The sequence below is a fragment of the Varanus komodoensis genome, unplaced genomic scaffold, assembly GCF_004798865.1.
Source record: "Varanus komodoensis strain SLA01 unplaced genomic scaffold, ASM479886v1 scaffold18_1, whole genome shotgun sequence".
In the NCBI taxonomy this organism is placed as follows: Eukaryota; Metazoa; Chordata; class Lepidosauria; order Squamata; family Varanidae; genus Varanus; species Varanus komodoensis.
The window spans coordinates 4,117,109-4,135,501 of record NW_025335548.1 but is presented as its reverse complement, the minus strand read 5'-3'; the positions used below and the strand labels follow the sequence as shown (position 1 = coordinate 4,135,501).

Below are 18,393 nucleotides of genomic sequence, written 5' to 3'. Positions count from 1 at the left end.
AAGCCGCACACACGTGTTTAGGGCCACATGCAAGCAGGCATCTGTGCATACACACACACGTTCTGAGTCCCTGGATAGCTTCACCATGGCATCGTAGGTCTGCCAATGCAGCTTGACTCACTCTGCACCTCTCCAGTTGGGAGGAGTCCACGGCATGGTATCTTTCCCAGCCATGCCACTCGGTTGCTGGCAAAAACTCAGTCTGGCCTTAAGGCTAAATCATTTCTGAGGAAGTGCTTCGTCCCTTTTCCCAGTAAGCTTCTTGGCTCCTTCTGCCTTGGTTCTAGTCAGTCAAGATGGCTTCCTCCCGAAAGAAATTTCTAGGATTTAGGAGGAAGACTCTATAATAACAAAATTACCAAACTATTTCCTTATAAGCTGCTGTTTGTATTCTGATTGAGGAAAGAGAATGACATAAAGACACATGCGTTTCTGGCAGAGGGAAAAAGAGGAGCAGTAGGGGAAGGAATTTAGATGCTGCCAAGGTAATCGTTTCCCAAAATGAGGGAGTTTCCAATCAACTTCTGGCCCTTCCAGAAGTTGATTGTGAAGGGCACTATGAAAGGCACTATGCTAGCTTCCCTTTTCAGGAAGCTTCCAGATTTTTGCAATGCAAATTTTTGTGGGAGCCCTTGCCTTCTGTTTATAACCCTCCTGAGTTTTCCTTTCTTCTGTTTCCTTATCCCTGAAAATCTGTTAAGGGAAAAACAGAAGACCGCTGCCTGCTACCCAATAGTGCCAATAGCCCTTTGTGCAGGAGCACCGTTCATGGATTTTTGTGGCAAGAAAAGATGGACGAAGGGGGTTACAAATGTCTTAATGCCTCATAAAATGCTGTGCTTGAGGCAGGACAATTGCTCAGTCAAAACTTCATCTGGAAGCACCCTGAGATTTCCAAAACACTCTCTGCCGCGGCTCAGTGACAGCTGTAGTTAAATATTCTGGCCCCCTGTTTCAGTTCGGTGCCCTATCAGCCTCCATCCCAGCCTCAGGCATTCTGGAGCTTTTGACTCCCGAACATGAAAATAGTGAATGGTCTCTCCCTTGTGCTCTCTGTTTCAGGTGCGGGCAGCATCTGCGGGAGGGCGCCAAGGCCAGTGTATCCTGTTGGTGGGCAACTTCTGCTTCGGGGCACACGGCTCTGCCAGTCTTCTAGCAGGCAGCCACCTCAGTAGGAAGTCCCAGTTCTTCGGGCTGGCGGCCTCAGCATGTGGCCACCTTGGGCCAACTCTCTCTTGTTGGATCAGTCCGTAACAACAATGCCTCTCCCCTTCTACTGGGTCAGATGGAAGTCAGAACGTTTGGGTCCAGTCTCTTTCTCGCTGATGCGGGCATCAGTGAGAGCTTTTTAGCACAGCCCCCTTTTGGTTTAGGTGGGGGAGGCTGTGTGTGGGCATGGCTGACTCACGCGGTCTCTCTCCCTGAAACTGGCGATGGCATGGGGGAAGAGAGGCAGCAGGCCAGGGTGGAGGAGACTTGGCTGGCACGTATGATGGGGCTTTTTATTTGACTGCGAGCACCCAAGGTGCCTTTGGCTCGGCACCCAAAGAGGTACCAGAGATGATGAAGGCAGGGATAAGAAGTGCTGGCAGCGCTTCCGGTGCCACAAGGCGGGAGCCTGGTGAGGCTGTCCAAGCTCAGCACACCGTTTCAGGGAGAAACTGGCAAGCGGAAGGCAGATTAGGCAAGAGATGGCACAGTGAGAAGGCCCAGTGGTGAGGAGAGGCAGCCATTAATTTTACACCCCGCCCCCCTCCCCGGTACAGCATATCTTCATTTCACAGCACGTGCCATCATGGGTGGAGGTGGAAAAAGGTGGAATGTAAGAGACCAGGTGGTGGCTGGTGATCAGTAGAAAGTGAGGGCCAAGCAAAACTTTATTCAATTATTCCCTGCATTTTATCCCATTTTTCAGACAGTGACTGAAGTGGCCCATGTCAATAAAATAAAGACCCAAACAGAAACAAATTGAAATACAAAGACACACAAGGCAGCGGGAGGATATTTGAGCGTAACAGCATACATAGTCCTGTCCTTGAGTGGTGGATCCCCCCGCCCCCCGGCACACACGCATACACAAATTGCCAGGGTGAGCCTCTTGATATGGGTCAGAGGGACAGAACAGCTCTAACCCTTTGCCCTGGTGGGGGTCCTAAACTGGGCTCGCCCTTCCGTGCCTTCCATTTTGCGTTGCATGCACAGTGCTCTTCCTCGTCTTTCTTTTTGCAGCAGGCACAAGTGGTGATGATTTGAATCAGGGCCTTCTCTAAGGGTCCTGGCCCAAGCTCCGTTCAAGGGGACCCTTTTGCAATGCAGATTGTCGTGTGGCGTTGAGCTTGATTAGGACCATATCAGGGGCCAGAGCACCCATCCCTCATCCTAGTGCTCTCCACATGCTTTGAACTGCAATTCCCATCAGCCCAGAGATCAATGGGCAGAGATGATGGGGGTTGCAGGCCAAAAAAGCTGAAGGGCACCAGGTTGGGGAAAGCTCCTCCATAATCTTATGCTATGGTCCTGATCCAGAACTGACCAGTAGGTTGGCATCCAATGGACCCACCCCAGTTGCTAACCATGTTGCACTCAAGGACAGAACCGAGCATGGCATGTGGCCCTAGACAAAGGGAGCTGGCATGAGGCAGCCCACAGCTGGATAGGAAGAACTGACAGCAGGAAAAGGAAGGATACAGGCAAGGAAGCAATGCTGATTCTGGGGGTGGCAGTGAAACTCTCCCTCCGAGCCTCCTCCTCCTCCTCCTCCTCGTTGTCGTCGTCGTTACATTTATAGCCTGCCTTTCTTTTCTCTTGCAAGGAATTCAGGATGACGGGGAAACACATACGGTAGTTCAGGGAACCCCAGCAGGAGGAGGTTAATTTTCAGGAATGCCGGCTGCCAGGGAAGGGAAAAAGGCAGGCAACGTGAAGTGATCAAAATCAAAAGTGGCAATAAAAACAAAACGACACCAAGACAATATGAAAGAAGAATGACAGGAACACTGAGAATAAACAGAGGAACAGATGGGTTGGGAATGAGGGGATCATTCAGGAAGGAAAACTATGCCAGGCGCACTGTGCACAGACCTGGCAGCAGGCAGGTTCTCGGAGCGACAGTCCCCAGCAGCCATCCCAGCACCAGTGCCCTGTGGCTCGGGATGGCCAGGTTGTGGCAATGCCTGATCAAGCCGAAGCAGTTCCAGGTGAAGCACGCCCTGTCCCGTGGCGGCATTCTCGGTGTGCTTCGCAGTGCCGCCTGTTGCATTTACGGGGCTGATGAGCCAGCAGGGCGGGCGGGCAGGCGCCCTTGTTCTTTTCCCTCTTTCCTGGCTGAACTTCATTTTCTCCCAAGTCTCATGGCAGGCTGCTGTGAGGCAAATACAAAAAGGAAATGTCATTTGCTACCTCTTTAAAATTTTAGCAATTCATTGGCTAAAACAGAATGGAATTATTTTAATTATTGTGATGAGTGTACTTCTCGAATGTGTGGCATTCCTATATTCCTAGCTTTTCTTAGCAGCTTGAGCAGAAACAAATGTCTGTGTAAGTGCTGTAAGACAATCGGGAGACAAGAAAAGTAGCCTTTTCTCTAGATGAAGGCCTAAATATTTTCTGGGAAATGAATAGTTCTGTTTTTAGCTTTATTTATCTGTTTATTTATTTTCAGTCAGCATTCCTCATTCCAGAATATTGCATCTCAGTAGTGGGGGGGGGCGGGGCTCCCCGCACCAGGCACAAATTAAAATGTCTTACTTTTGGAAATCTAATCTTTAAAACCTCACAGAAATGAACAGAATTCAGACTAAGTAGTTGCATAGCGTGGGATCCCTTGACATTCACCTTGCAGAGAAAATTCCCATGCTAATTTTTAATCAAACAGACCTCTTATTCCTATTACAGAGAAATCTGCTCGTAAAGTTGACAGAAGTTGGTTGGTTTGCTTTTCCTCCTGAAAAACCATTATACTTAATGTAGACATTATATGGGCTCAAAATGCTAATTCCAGAGTGCTGGAAAGCAAAGTATGTTAATTACATGCATAAAAGAGAGAGAAGTAATGGGTAATGTTTAATTCCCCTGCTCCCTTATGACGTCTGTGGTCAGTCAAAAGTGCCAGTGCATCAAAAATAAATGGCAAAGGCACATAGAGACTGGCTATTCTGCTCGCGAGTCTGCTTTTCCCTTCCTGTAAATGTCTGCCAAAGTCAGATTCTGAATGTCTGCCAGAAACAATACAAGACTTCTTAAAAATGTAAACAGCCATCTGATAGTTGGAAATAATTACAGGACAACTTTAGCTCTGTATTTGGAGGATGAGGGACTTATTTAGGTCCCCAGGCTAAACGTTGCTCAGTCTGACCAAAGAGTCTTGCTGTTCTGTACTGCCAACAGAATACTTTGTCATTAGCCTAGGAGAACCTGCAGTCCTCTTTTCTCACTACAATATATGGGAATGTACCTTGCCACCGAAAAGTCTCTTTTCTCAGGAAGTCAGTTCTTGCCCATTTCAGATGCTTTAATTTCAATAGCTTATGCCATATGACACTTGTGGCAGCAATGAAGCTTCTGGCAGCCATCAGCTGAGTGCTAATGAACAATCTGACACCTCAGAGAACAAAGCTCACAGAATATTTGTAGTCCAGCTTCTAGGAGAGAAGGAAATATGGCCAGTTTAGGATCTAGAAGTCATTTTGTGGGCTGGACTGAATGGGATTAGGTCAAGAAGTAGGGCAACTAAAGTGCATGAAAGTCTAGGGAAAGGATATGGACTGGGTGGGTGTAAATGATCAAGAATTTAATCAAGATAAGGTGAAAATACTGCCAGTTGTAAATATTCTTCAAAGCACAGCAAAGTGTTATCCAGGTTGGGACCTTTCTGTAGCAGCTTCCTGGGGAGGTATTTTTGGCCGACTTGCTGTTAACTTTCCTAAAGGAAGAAAATACTATTTTATTTCAGAATATCAGTCTCAAGCAGTTGCTGAGTCTCTCTGAGCACCTCTGTCTGCATACCCTTTAGGTCTTAATGCCCCAAAGGAGACAGCCCTGAAATAGGCACTGCCACGAAGCCCCCCTCCTACAGAAGATGGTCCTGGTCAAGAAACGCGACCCTCTATCAGACTCAGGTCTCCCAGCTGTGGAAGAGAGTCCATACTAGTGGCCTGTGTCTCATCATTTCATGGAAGACCTGGCAGGACTAAGCGCTCTGACTTCCACAGCTGGGCCTGACTCCACAGCCTTCCCCTCTGACTCAGAATCGGTGCTGCAGGCCAGTTTCCTCCACCTGGATGCCTGGATCCAGCACAGGATACAATGGGATGCCGTGTGCTGAGAGAGTCACAGAAATAGTCTTTCATCCCAAAACAGCTAAGTATGTGCAAATACCTTTTGCACAAATATATTTATCGGAACTAGTCCCAAATGCTATGTTTCATCTCTTGATTATGTTGTTCACAAAAGGGATAGCAACAGGGGTGCCAACCAAAGGGAACAGTGAGGTCCAAACCGAGCAAGATTCTTCTGTTGGTCATTGTTTCCTGAGATGTTCAGCCTCTAAACCTGTCAGTTCTTCTGTGGATGTGTTTTTTCTGCATAATGGTGAGCAGCTACCCCCCTGAATTTTCAGTGACATTACAGCCCATTTAATTAGCTTCGTTGCTAAGCAGAATTACTATTAAACTTTAGAGATGTTTCCAAGATATTCTCAACATACACATTTTCCCCACAGACTGGACTCAGCCAGCTCTGCATGTTGTTTTCACTGACGGGTCAGCAGGGTTTATTAACTGAGAAAATGGAAAACACAGTGATGCCCATTTACTTAACCCTACCGCTTTTGCCCTTTTGTAATTGCTTGACCTATTCTTAATTGCTCTGGGGTTCTGTTCCTCCCTGCGTTACTCTGCATTGCATTCAGATTATGTCCAGCCTATTTGGTTGTGCTTCACTGAATAAACATGTATTATGACCATTCATGTAAGAAGAACGAGGATCTCACCTCACGCATACCTGAGCACATTTCCTGGGGCCTTTACAGCTTCAGGATGCAGGACACTTCAGATTTTAGCTTCGGATTGTGTGACTGAACATTCCCCACAAGCCCCAGTCTCCCTGTTGATGGCAAGCTAGCATTTTCTTGAGAAATTCCTAGCATTTCCTTTTACTTCTTAGTCTGCGGTATTTGCTGTTCTCACTTGCCAGTTTTTTCTCTACTGTGCTAATTGATCTCTTATCCATCCTCAGAAGTCTTGACTAATAGTTTCCTTCTGTAATGCTCTCTATTATGACATCAGTGAAGAACTGCCAAATTTGTCATCAAGTTCTTGAGTTGATTTCCCCTGTCAACCTTGTGAACTAATACAAAATTTCTACAGAGGCATGATGGTTTTAAATCTTAATCCTTAACAGCTGTTGAACTTCACTCATATTTTTAGGGATGGTTGAACAACTAGTGTTTGAACTCTCTGAGATTTTCCAAACATCAGTTTGCTGCTTATTTCTCTCCAGTGTTTGTTCGTGTTTACCATCAGTGTTTGTGAAGAGAAAAATTGTGCAGAATGAGCAGCTATCAAACTTGAACTCTGTGCAAGCAATTCCTCCCTGAAGCATGGGCAATTTTAAAATGTCAAGAAAGTTGTGGATTTTGGAAAAAAATTAACAATGCAGCATGGTATCTCACCTTGTGTTCTGGGTTCAGACAGGTGCTTGGTTTCCATGCATGCATGCATGGTTTCCATGCTTCTCCATCTTCGTTCTAAATGGCATACGGTATCCCATCAGGCCCCACAACTCGGAAACAATCCCAGTGTGCACTGCTCCTGCCTGCCTCACCTCTTTCTCATTGGCCAGACTGTCCCTTGGGCATGGCCTCAGCCAGCTGCCTTTTCCCCCATTTGATTGCTCTGCAAAGCAGCTACCTACTCACTAGAGTAGCACCGTCGCTGAAGAGCAGCACTCCCCTCTGCTGCCACCCTTGGTGCCAATACTCACACTTCTCCACCCACCCCCACCCCTCTCCCCGTCCACACTCCCCTACATTACATGCAGGACTTGCGCACACTGCCACGGGGCTGCCTCTGCCCTGCAGGCGGGCCACGAAAGGCACCCGTCAGCATCAGCACCATGCCAGGAGGGCATGGAGCACATCCTGCCAGGCAGACTTTCCCAAGTGGGAAAGTTTTCTTGCAGGTTGCTAGGACAGTGCAGGACAGAACGGCTTGGTGAAAGCCCTGAGGTTTGTTGGGAAGAAGATGTGAGGAGAAGAGAGGGCAGAAGGCAGAGTAGGAGACATGGGCTTCTCAGGGCAGCCTTCACATGAGGAGACTGCTGGAGCTATGTAAGCTGCCTTGGGTTTATCACAAAAGGAAGAAGGTGGGATATAAATGCAATATAATAATAATATGAATTAATTTGAAGGGAAAGCGTGTGTTACCTTCAGCTTCTCTACTTGGACCATGCTCAGCAATACGCAGACAAAGCCTTATCAGATAACAGAAGACAAACTAAGCTATTAGTTTTCCCATGCGTGGATTGGCGGAGTTTTACACTTCTGAGATGAAACCTTGTAAATAAAAGTAAATAGAAATATAATAGAGGGCTCACAGAATGCCAGTCATGAACCTGCACTCACAAATTTATTTTATTTAAGTTTTCTCTATACAGTCGTTCATTAAAACATCTCATGACGGTTTACAAATGAACCATCACATCAACAAACAGATCATGTTTGTTCAAGGAGGTCAGTCTGGTCCTCCCCAGCTGGTTGCTCACCTCACTGCAATGCTGGGGGAGGATGACAAAGGGCATTTCCTCAGTGCGGTGCCTGCAATGGATTTATGGCTACTGCGCAACTAACGGGGCTGAAATGAGTGGACGTTGTGTCCTGATTACTAATTTAGACAAAGTCTTTCTATATAGGCAATGCTCTGAGTTGCAGCACTCGACTGCACCCTATTTGGGGAATGCGTAAATGGGTTTCGAAAGAGATTTGTGTTGTCATTCAAGAAGTATTGCTCGATTTTATTATTTATATATCCCATCTCTTTTTGAACTCTTGCAGGGAGTATGGGGTGGCTTACAGGGCCCTTCTTTTCTCCATTTCATCCTTACAACAACCCTGTGAGGTATGTTAGGCAAAGAGTACCTGGCCCAAAGTGACCCAGTGAGTTTCACGGCCAAGCAGGGACTCAAACCCAGATTTCCCAAGTCCCAGTCTAGCATTCTAATCACTGCAGCACATTAACTCCTTTAACATCCAGCTTTTTTTTCTAAGAAGTTTAAACTCCCCTTTCAGGCTAATGAAAAAGCATGTTTAAGGAAAGATAAGTTCTGTCTTTCAGTCAGATGCAGGGAAAACCCAGGTACATACAATTTAGGAAGATATGAGGGAGCCAGATTTAAGTAAAAACACAGCTCTGAAAGGGTATAAACATTCAGAACATCTATTATTTGGGATCTTCCTCATACTCAGATTACATGGATATCACAAAGGCCCAATATGCATGTCATAGCAAACCAGGTTTTTGTTTTGGTTTTCACCAAGCCAAAGAAATCAAAAGAAACATCCTGGGATGTGAACATACTTTATTATATGCTGAAACTGTAAAAAGAAAAAAAAATTGTGCTGACATTTTCATTAACCTCAAGTGATTTAACAAATCATGGGGTAAATAAAGATTAATAGAGCCTTCCAGTTCTAAAAGAGGGGACTTAATTTTAAGAGCTTTCCGAAACACAGCTTTGTCCAAACTACAAACAAATGACCAAATGTACCCAGGGCTAGAGATGAATGGAGTGAACACTCCTGCAGCATCTGGTGCTAAGCAAGAAACAGTCAGAAATCCAGCATACATGTATGCAGTGCTTTTTTTGTAAGAAAAAAACATGCCAGAAGTCATGAAATTATTTATCTTTCGCACGTAGTCAGTCACTGTACACACACCCACACACGTCAGTTGTGTAACGAAACATAACGGTTGCCACCCACAGTAAGCATTCAGCATGTGACCACATGACCAATCACAAGCCAAGCAGCGCCACAAGCTGAGCAGTGCCATCACAACCAGCATGGACGAAGTACGCATGCATCGGATTCGACCCACAAGCAGCCCGCATGCACTGTTTTAATGATCTTGCCCCCAACCTTCTACGCTCGACAGGGCGATTCAAATCCACGTGGACCAAACATCAGATTTTCAAAAGTTACTTTTAAAACTTGGAAAATCTGTCAAAGAAAGGTGCCGGAACTCTGTTCCGGTGCGTTCTATGACAAAAACAAGCACTGCATGTACTAAGATCCGTCCCAGTGCATTAACTAAGATGTGTACCTTAAAACCCAGAGGACTTTGAGGACTTTGAAGCACACACCTGAATCGTGTTTCCTTGCAAGAGCCTCTCCCTCAGTTTCATAAGAACTTGGGAAATCTGAGCTCTTCAAGATAATGCTGGCTTATTCTGGCCTCACAGTGGCCAATCAAATGCCTGTAATGGGAAAGACATAGGCGGGACCTGAGTGCAACGCACCCTCCTGCTTGTGCTCCCCAGTAACCGGTATGCATAGGCCTAGCTCCTCAGATCCTGGAGGCAGTATGTGTAATGATGAGCATGGTAAGAACAACATGTGGCCATCAGGATTAATAGTCGTTGATAGCCTTACCATCCATGGATTTGTCTAATCCCCTTTTAATGCCATCCAAATTACCTCTGCATTTTGTGATAGTGAATTCTATTGTTTTACTCGTAACTATTGTGTGTGTGAAAAAGGCTTTTCTTTCATTTGTCACTTTACCAATCGCCTCCAAAGGCTAGTCCTTTCAGAGGAGACAAATTGCTCCCTGTCCATATTTTCTGCACTGTGCACAATGTTTTAAGCCTCTATCATGTCCCACGTTACTATTTTTCCCTAAGTTCAAAAGCCCTGAAAGTTGTAAGCTTTTCTCATTGGGGGTTCCTGCAGCCCTTTGATCATTTTACTGGCCTTTTTCTATAAACCTCTTTTCAATGGAAGAGGGAGCAGTGTTTTTTTATTTTAAAAATGCCTCCTCTTACAATCAAATATCTTCAAGGCACCCTTTGGTACAGTAGTAAAAAAATCTAAAAGCAGTATAAAATCTAAACAGCAGCCCTTGTTCCTCTGGCTGGGGGCAGAGGGCCTATTTCCCCTCCCATTTTATCTGAGGACTCTGGGGACAACTGACAGAACAGAATGTTTGTTAAAGTCACACCTTTTTTCCAGTAAGGAACCCAAGGAAGATTACATAATCCTCCTTTGCTCCAATTTATCCTCAACACCTCTATGAGGTATGTTGTTTCAGGCAGTGGGAAGAGCTGTTTCCTTAGCTGATCATTCTCTGGCCACTGACAGGGGGGCCAGACTGTTCTCCCCCTTGCCATGATGTTCCTTACGTGGGCAAGAAGTAAAACAATTCCTAATGACAAACTTCCTTATATTGAGGCAGGTGGGGAAAAAATTCCACACGCAGCAGAATCCAGAAGGTTGCTCTGCACAGTGTCTCTCAAACCCTGAGCCTTGGGCTTTGGTGTTAATAAACAGGCAGAAACTTTGGTGCTCTGCTTCCTCTTTCCTGCTGAGTGTTAGGAGAGATTTGCATAGCTTTTTAAGACCGTATCTATACAATGTATTCAGGCTTTATAAAATATTGAGCACAGGTCTATTAAAATCCTAGAGGATGGACCTTAGGGCCTCATTATTTTCAATTAATTATTTTTTTCTATGTAGGAACTGAATTATGCTGAAGGGAGTACAGCAGTGCAGCTTAACATTTCACACAGGAGGTGGAAATGTAAAACTAATTTTCTCAGAGGAAATTAAATGGCTACTAATGCTGGGTCTCGTTTAAAATGCATCTCTTTATCCCACAGCTTTAGCGTGTGAGCAGGAACAGTGGCATAGTCTTACCAGTGTTAATGAAATCATCTTAAAAGTGCTTGTAGACCCCCTGCCCTTTTTTTTTTTTTTTTGGTCATTCTTTTGTTTTTCCCAAAAATGGATTGCTTTTTAGTGCCAAGAGATTGGAAGATCTGACTATGCTTTCTGGGTTAGGAATCATGTCAGTTTTATTTTTTTTTAGCTTTTAAAAATGTCTAGTCTAACAATTTCCAAGGAAGTGCTCAGTAGCAGAGGTACAATATAATAAAACCAGCATATCATCATTGTTCATATAATAAAAAACAGTAATAATCTGCCAGTGTAAGAGTCTTGACCTGGTTCTGCAAAGATCATACTAATGTTGGGCATGGTCTCCAGCTGCCCTTGTACTTCTTTTCTCTCCTCATCACCACCCCTTGCTTGCTGGGCAGGGAGAGAGCCCAGAAGGTAGCAGGCAGGCAGGGGCCTCTCCCGTGCTTCCTTCTCACCCTCTTCGTGGACTTGGCCAGGCTGAGAGGCTGGGGAACAAGGAGGCTGCCATGGGGAAGAGGGGGCACAGCTCCAGGAGGCTCTGCACTGGGCCCCAGCTGGGGAGTGGGTCTTCCGCAGGTGCCCAGTCATGGCCATCCTTGATGCCAGTCCTGAACACTGGATCTCACCATATGGAGATGCAACTGAAATGGAATAAATGTAAGAAGAGCAAGCTAGCAATGCCTTTCATAAAGAAAAATAAAATCAGTTAGAGATGGAACAACGTTGACCAGGAAACGTTCCATACCGGCCACAGTTATTTGAATTGCTGAACTTCAGCAAACTTTTATGAAATGGGCAGACTTGCTGATGATTGCCACATGGTGAACTGGTTTGTCCAATGTCACCGAAGATTCAGAGCAGAATGCTCACAAAAAGTTTTCAGAATAAGTCCTTGGGCTGCCAAAAGCCATCCTGTTCCTCCAAGAGAGTACAGTATGTATTTTTAGTATGTATTTCCAAGGTCGCATGCTTGCCTTCATTAAATATACAGGTTTCATTTCTCATTTTTTGAAAAACCCAAAACAGGAAAGTGGACCTGACCAAAATAAAGAAAGAAGAGCAAGAGAGCTTAGGCTATTTATAACCATAATAAAAATGAATGCTGAAGCAACAACTTATGTTGCAGCTTTAAATAGCTGTGAATATCAAACAATGAACCAGCTGTAGGTACTGGGAATATCATTTCAGTACCATAAACAAATATTTCCAGAGGACTATCAAGCATTTAAGCCTAAATGCATGAACTTTCAGTAAAATGCCCATCTTTATGATGGTGGAACGTCTGGAGTGGGAGTGGATAGATTGTGATTATCACTGACGGAGGATGGTGGCTGTCAGCAGTGGAAAACCTTTTTCAGCCTGAAGGCTGATCTCCATTTGCAGGAGCTCTTGGGGGATGCATTTCAGGGCTTGGAGGGGTGGTGGCAAAATGAGCAGGGCCAAAAGTGCCTTCATAGCGTCGCTGAAAGCTCTCACTGTTGGTCGCTCACTCTCGGGGGAGGCATTCGAACCTTTTAGAAAGGAAAAAATGGCACAAAAGCCAGGAAACCAGAAACAGTCGATGGTTTGGAGAAAGGCAGTTGGGCTGGTAGATGGGGGCATTTCTGTCTCAGCAACTCCATGCAGCTAGAGTTGGCCACTGGGCCTGAGCGTTCGCACCCTGTTCTCCGTGCAACCCTAACCCATGACAGTGATATGTTTTGCCCTAGCTATCTTGGATGACAACAAATACAAAAATGCTAAATGGGGGTGGAACCCTGAACAAAATGTTCACCCATTCGGAGGGGCAGGGAGGGCCGCCCATGCCGTCCCTGCTTCCACTGACTGCAGCCCCAGGACTTGGCATCTTTTGCACATTGTCGACGAGGATTCTTGCGCATTCCACGCAAAGTGCTTCGAGTCCACCCTGCCGGGGACCCATTTCTGAGATTCCCAATGGCACAGAGGATTCTGAGTGTGTTCCACAGGCCAGGCAGACAGTTCACCTTTGGACTTTCCACCCACCATGCAAGAGCCAGCAGTCACGGCTGAGGTGGAAGCTGACACTGGCCACCTAGTTAACATGCAGGATCCTGGCACCGTGTGGCCTGCAGGCCTCACTTTCCTGCCCTCCCTTTTTCAAACGGAACCTATAGTGAGTATGGCATATCCAGAGGTCCAAATTTAGCTTGTAACCCTCTTGGTGCTCTGCGCTCACAGTGGAGCGCCAAAAGGATTAAATTTTGCTTGCAAACATGCTCAATTTCGCCATTGTAGAGCTCCGTGCTCTGCTCCGTTTCAGCACTGTGGGGGCACCTGGCAACTTGCAAACTGCACCCTGCAGTAAGGAACTGGAGGATTAAAATAGCGCCTGGGCCCCCAGAAGTTGCTTACCCCGGAATATACCTTCCTGTATTTAAAATATGGCGAACCCAGGGATAGCTCTCTCATTTCGCAGTTTGCTTTTACACTTCCCTGCCTGACCTATCTTTTAGCAGCATATTCATTGCATATTGCAAAGTGAAATGCAAGTGTCCGTGGGTGGGTATACCATACTGTTGTCTCACATTGCAGGGGGCTGGAGGAGAGAGAGAGAGAGAGAGAGAGAGAGAGATAAATAATCTTCAGGGATAAAGAGCGATGACACAGAACAGGTTCTCTTCCCAAGCACAGATACGTAGTTCTCCCCCACCGGAAGGGCTTTCTCATTCATCTCAACAGAAGGGGCAGCCGGGGTGTGCTTGCATCCAAACGAGAGGGCAAGCCTGCGCATAGGTGTGGCGCTCCATGAGTACACGGTAGCATATTCAGCTGAGTGCCAGGGATTTTGCCACACAGCCACTGTCTACCTTCCATGGACATTTAAGGCCAGTCTCCCAAAAGTATAATATAATGGAATGGGATTCTGCCCTAAAAGGAGTATTGGTTTGGCTTTTAACCCTCTCTGGTTTTGCTTTTGTTTGTACAGATTACGATGTTTAGTGAAGCAGCTGGAGAAAGGTGATGTTAACGTGGTTGATCTGAAGAAGAATATTGAATATGCAGCGTCTGTGTTGGAGGCAGTATACATTGATGAAACAAGGTAAGACTTCAGAACAAGAAGGGGTTGACTGATCTGTCTGGAGATCTCTCTCTCAATCCACCCATTCATTGTTCCTTCCATCTGTGGTGTAGTATGTAAGAAAGAAGTGGACAGAACAGTTCTGCTGGAGAGATTCTGTAGCTGACAGCTGCTGGCTTGCAGCTACCCTCCCTCTCTCTTGTGGGAGGGAAGTCCCTTTTTGGTTCCTGTTGGAGTCAATGCAAGGCAATTAACTGCACCAGCAATAGCTTGGGGTCCATTTGAGGGGACCCTTGGAAAGACAAGTAGGTTAAGATCCTGCAGATTCTTGGCCAGCCTAACAAGTCCCTGAAACACCAGATTTCTGTCCACACTGCCAGTGGAACACCACTGGCATAATTCCAGTCCCTGCAGAACTTTCAGCCTTTGCCAGGGCCTTCAGCATCAGTGCTACCCCACTGGGTGGGCTTTCATATGCATCAGCCGGATGGCACTTATGCTGCTTCCAACAGCTACACACGCAGCTCGCTTTTGGCTAGCCATAGGGTGGCTCTCGAAACTGTGCACCAGGAAATCCTGGTACAAACTTCTGCTCTGGCTTGAATTCACGATGCAATCTTTGGCCACTCTCTCTCCGGCTCCCTTACAATACCCCAACCTCCCAGGGCCAATGGTGTAAGGTTTACTTGAGATAGCATATTCAACTTGCTTTGAACACTCAGAAGAGTTGTCTAGTACCATTATTGTTATTATCGACTTGAGTCTACCTATAGAAACTAAGATATGTTCACATGGAAACTATGTTACCTGTTGCCTTTTCGAGAGTCTTGGTTCAAAATGCTTATTAGAAGAGAAGGTTGTATCTGATGATTGTATCCTTTCTCTTAGTACATCTGTGATGAATCAGATTTTTTATAGTTGTAAATGCAGATGTTTCCCTTTGTGCCAAGCCAAGTGCATACACGAAACAATTTCAGAATGATTTCACCGCTAATTTCATGTCTTCATTGTTACTGCTTGAAATAATTTTTAGTATAGACATGTCAATGAAACTGGATCTAGTGTGAGACCAAGTTCTAGCCTGTTTACCTAAGTTTTGCATTTCACCATCTTGACCTTTTAGCATTTTATTCAGAACTGAATGTGCTCCTAAGTGCGGCTGCCAAAATATCTTCTGCTTCACTTGGATGTAGCATATGCGTCTGGTTCTATTTACTTATTAAACTTAACGGTCTGGCCTTTTCATAATTCCAGGGGGCCAACCTTATTATATTAGATACCATATATGTGTGTTTTGTAGCCCTGTGTTGTTTATACGCACATACCAAATTCTATCCATCCGGACTGAATACCTAGGGAACAGACAGTTGTGCTGCCTGCAGGTTTGGGAAGGTCCTAAGGCAAGGCGTCCTCAGTGGATCCCCCCTAAGGAGTCTTCCTCATCCTCTTTCTGATTGTTGCTCCCCCCCCCGCCCCCCAGCTTACTTGATGGGCACCAACAATATTTGGTTCAGAGAGGGAGAAGAAGGTAAACAAGCAGGTTGCAATGGCAAAAAGGAGGAGAAAGTCGAAGGGACATTTGTCAGTGGCTCCCTGCTGGGCTTCTGCCCATCCATGCTGCTCTTGACACTTGTAAAATGAGATTTACTATTTCCTGTAGTGAGAAATCAAAAAGAAAAGAAATAGAACCTTACCCAACAACTCTGCATTGCTCAAATGCCCCCATGTTTTTATCATAGTAGTATGTTATTTATGTATTTAAAACCTCTGTATGCTGCCTATTGTGCATTTTGTCGTAACAACCTTCTAGGCTCTGCTATAGGGAAGTGTCCTGTGGAGCATCCTTTTCATAGTTTCATGAATGTGAAAAGCTGCTGGGGCTGGTTTTTGTTAGGGCCAGGGTGGAGGAGAAAGGGTTCAACTCTCCCTTCTGCTTCTTGCAGCCCCAGGGCTGCTCAGGCTCTCCTGCAGCCAATATCACATAGCAAAGCACGTGTGCTTTTTGGATTCACACAAGTGATTAGAGTCAGACCAAGAGGAACAGATTCCTGACCACTCAAGTTCAAACCACAATGTTAAAAAGGTCAGGACAAAAGTTATACAGGTTACGCAAAAATGTGACATGAAAAATACGTAGAGTACATTAAAATGGAACACATAAACATTCACAAAACAATATGGCCAAGGCTTTTTCAGGCAGGGAAAAATAATTGTGATAAATTCCCAGCACTTTATGTTTGAAGAAGAATTTATTGCAGATGAATAGAATTGCATAGCGAATGCAAGCCAGAGCTGAAGTTTGTACCAGGCCACACTGTGTTTTGAATATGTAGCTTTAGTGGAAAGAACTGGGAAGTGCTGAAAAGCATGGAACAGATAATTCAATTTCTGGACTCTAGTAAGTATGCAAAAGGCACATATATGCTTTATTTTAGAGTGTCATTGTGGATCTTGCATAGAATCCTAATAGTTCTGCCCAAGTGGCAGCCAGCACTCGAGTTGATTAACTGCAGGATTTAATATTTATAGCACAGAACAAAGGAATATTGAGAAGGTGCTTTAAGAAGACCTTCGCTTTTAAGCAGCTGAGGGTTCCTCAGTGAAAGAATTTAAAGAATGATTCTTATGGAGGAAGAACTTTGCTCATTTATTGGTCGCTCCTGATGAAATCTAACAAATCAGAATATTACCAGATGCCCATGGAATCTGAATTCACTGCCTCCTATTTCAACATACAATTAAGTTGTTGGGTTTTGTATATTAACCTTTAAGCCTCATATGTTTGTATACCATATAATAAATATACTGTAATAAAATGTACATTATGACTTTTACATTTTATAGTCTAGTGGTTTAAGTATATTGGCTGAGCACTTTTCAGCACTTCTTGCTGTTTTTGGCATCCAGCTGTTGCCTTCAGTTTTTTTTTTCTTGTTTTCTTTAGTGGCACAATAGAACATTTGAAGAGATTGCTTCAGAGTGAATCCAGGAGATACAGTATTCAGGCTTTCAGGACACATGCTCATATGGTTCACACACACACACACACACACACACACACATTGTGAAGGGCTTCTCTAATCATACTTGAGAGGGTCTGAATAGAATCCCTTCTGATAAAGATATCCAGCACTTACTGGTTAAGAAATCCAAGCAGCAATTACACATTGAACAAATATCCATTCATCTGCGGATAGGCATATACAGTAGATGCTGCATATATATATTTCTACAGATGAAGGGATATCTTCTAAATATCAAAAGTGCTTTCTTCAGTAACTGTATTTCTCCACACAAGCTCTGCATTTATAAGAATGGGCCTGTGTGGAAGAATGACAGATTTCTGAATTCATAACATTTCCCATAATAAGTAAATTTGCAAATTCACACTCATTATGGCATAAAAAGCATTTTTGGTTTGGAAAAGGTCCACAGTGCTCAGCTGGAAGAGTCCTTCATGCTCTATTCATGAGAATTTTAATGGTGATAAATGCCATTGACCTTAGTGGGACTTCCAAATAATTTGGTTTAAGCTCATAATAGACATGAGCAAAAAGCACCTTTGATCTTTTTACTGTAGCCCTAGGCATGTATAAATTCACACTGATTTGGAAAGTTCTGACCCAGGGCAACTTTTTTCTAAAGAAACTACATACTGAAACTATTGAGACATTTTATAGAATTCACTTGAATGATAAATTTGTCACAGCTTCCCCAGTTGATTCTGGGCAATAGTTGGTGTTGTCATCCAATATTTATATAAGTAGAAAGAGGGGGGGGGGGGAAATTCCTACAAATTATGTTACAATGCATATCAGAAAAAGAGTGATAATTGATGCATATTGGTAATACTTTCGAATTTTAGAAGCCCAGAGGAAAATATTGAGCAATGCTGACATTACAAACTGCAAAGTGAACAGAGTCCCCTCTGCATATGCTCATATATCACCCTCATTTTTATCATTCATGGACAGAAAGTTTTTCCGGGTAATTTACATGTGTAAATGTCAAAAATGAATGTTGTTACCAAGGCTGGCCCTACCACTAAAGCTGTCACCCCAGGTAAAGGATGGTGCGAGGTGGCAGCAAAGTGCTGTGTGTCTTGTGGCCTTCTCTGCACCTCCCTCATCAATGCTGAAAAGAGATTAATCTGACGTGCCGGTTGGCCTTTCTACATGCAGTGGGACAAATCTTGCCCTTTTCTTCAGGCCACAACATGCTTTACACTGCTGCTCCTTTGGTGCCTGAACGCTTTTAACGCTTTTTTTGTTCGTCATCCTAAAATCTTAAGATAGAAACAAAGAAACTGAGCAAGTCAGAAGGGGCCTCCTGGGTCATGTGGTCTGACCCCCGGCTCCAGCCGGCTCCGCTCACGACATGCCTACCATGTGCATGTCCAGCCTATCCTTGAACACCCTCACCGAAGGGGCCTCAACCACCT

The 18,393-nt window shown here is 44.7% G+C and overlaps 1 protein-coding gene across 1 annotated transcript in view; it reads left to right on the top strand.

Annotated features, from left to right (window-relative positions):
* The window catches only part of PDE1A (phosphodiesterase 1A), a 105,815-nt gene that overhangs the window by 50,197 nt on the left and 37,225 nt on the right, over nt 1-18,393 (top strand). The window contains exon 2 of the mRNA XM_044427068.1: nt 13,860-13,973. Coding sequence (XP_044283003.1) covers nt 13,860-13,973 — 114 coding nt within the window. The remainder of the gene's footprint in view (nt 1-13,859; nt 13,974-18,393) is intronic.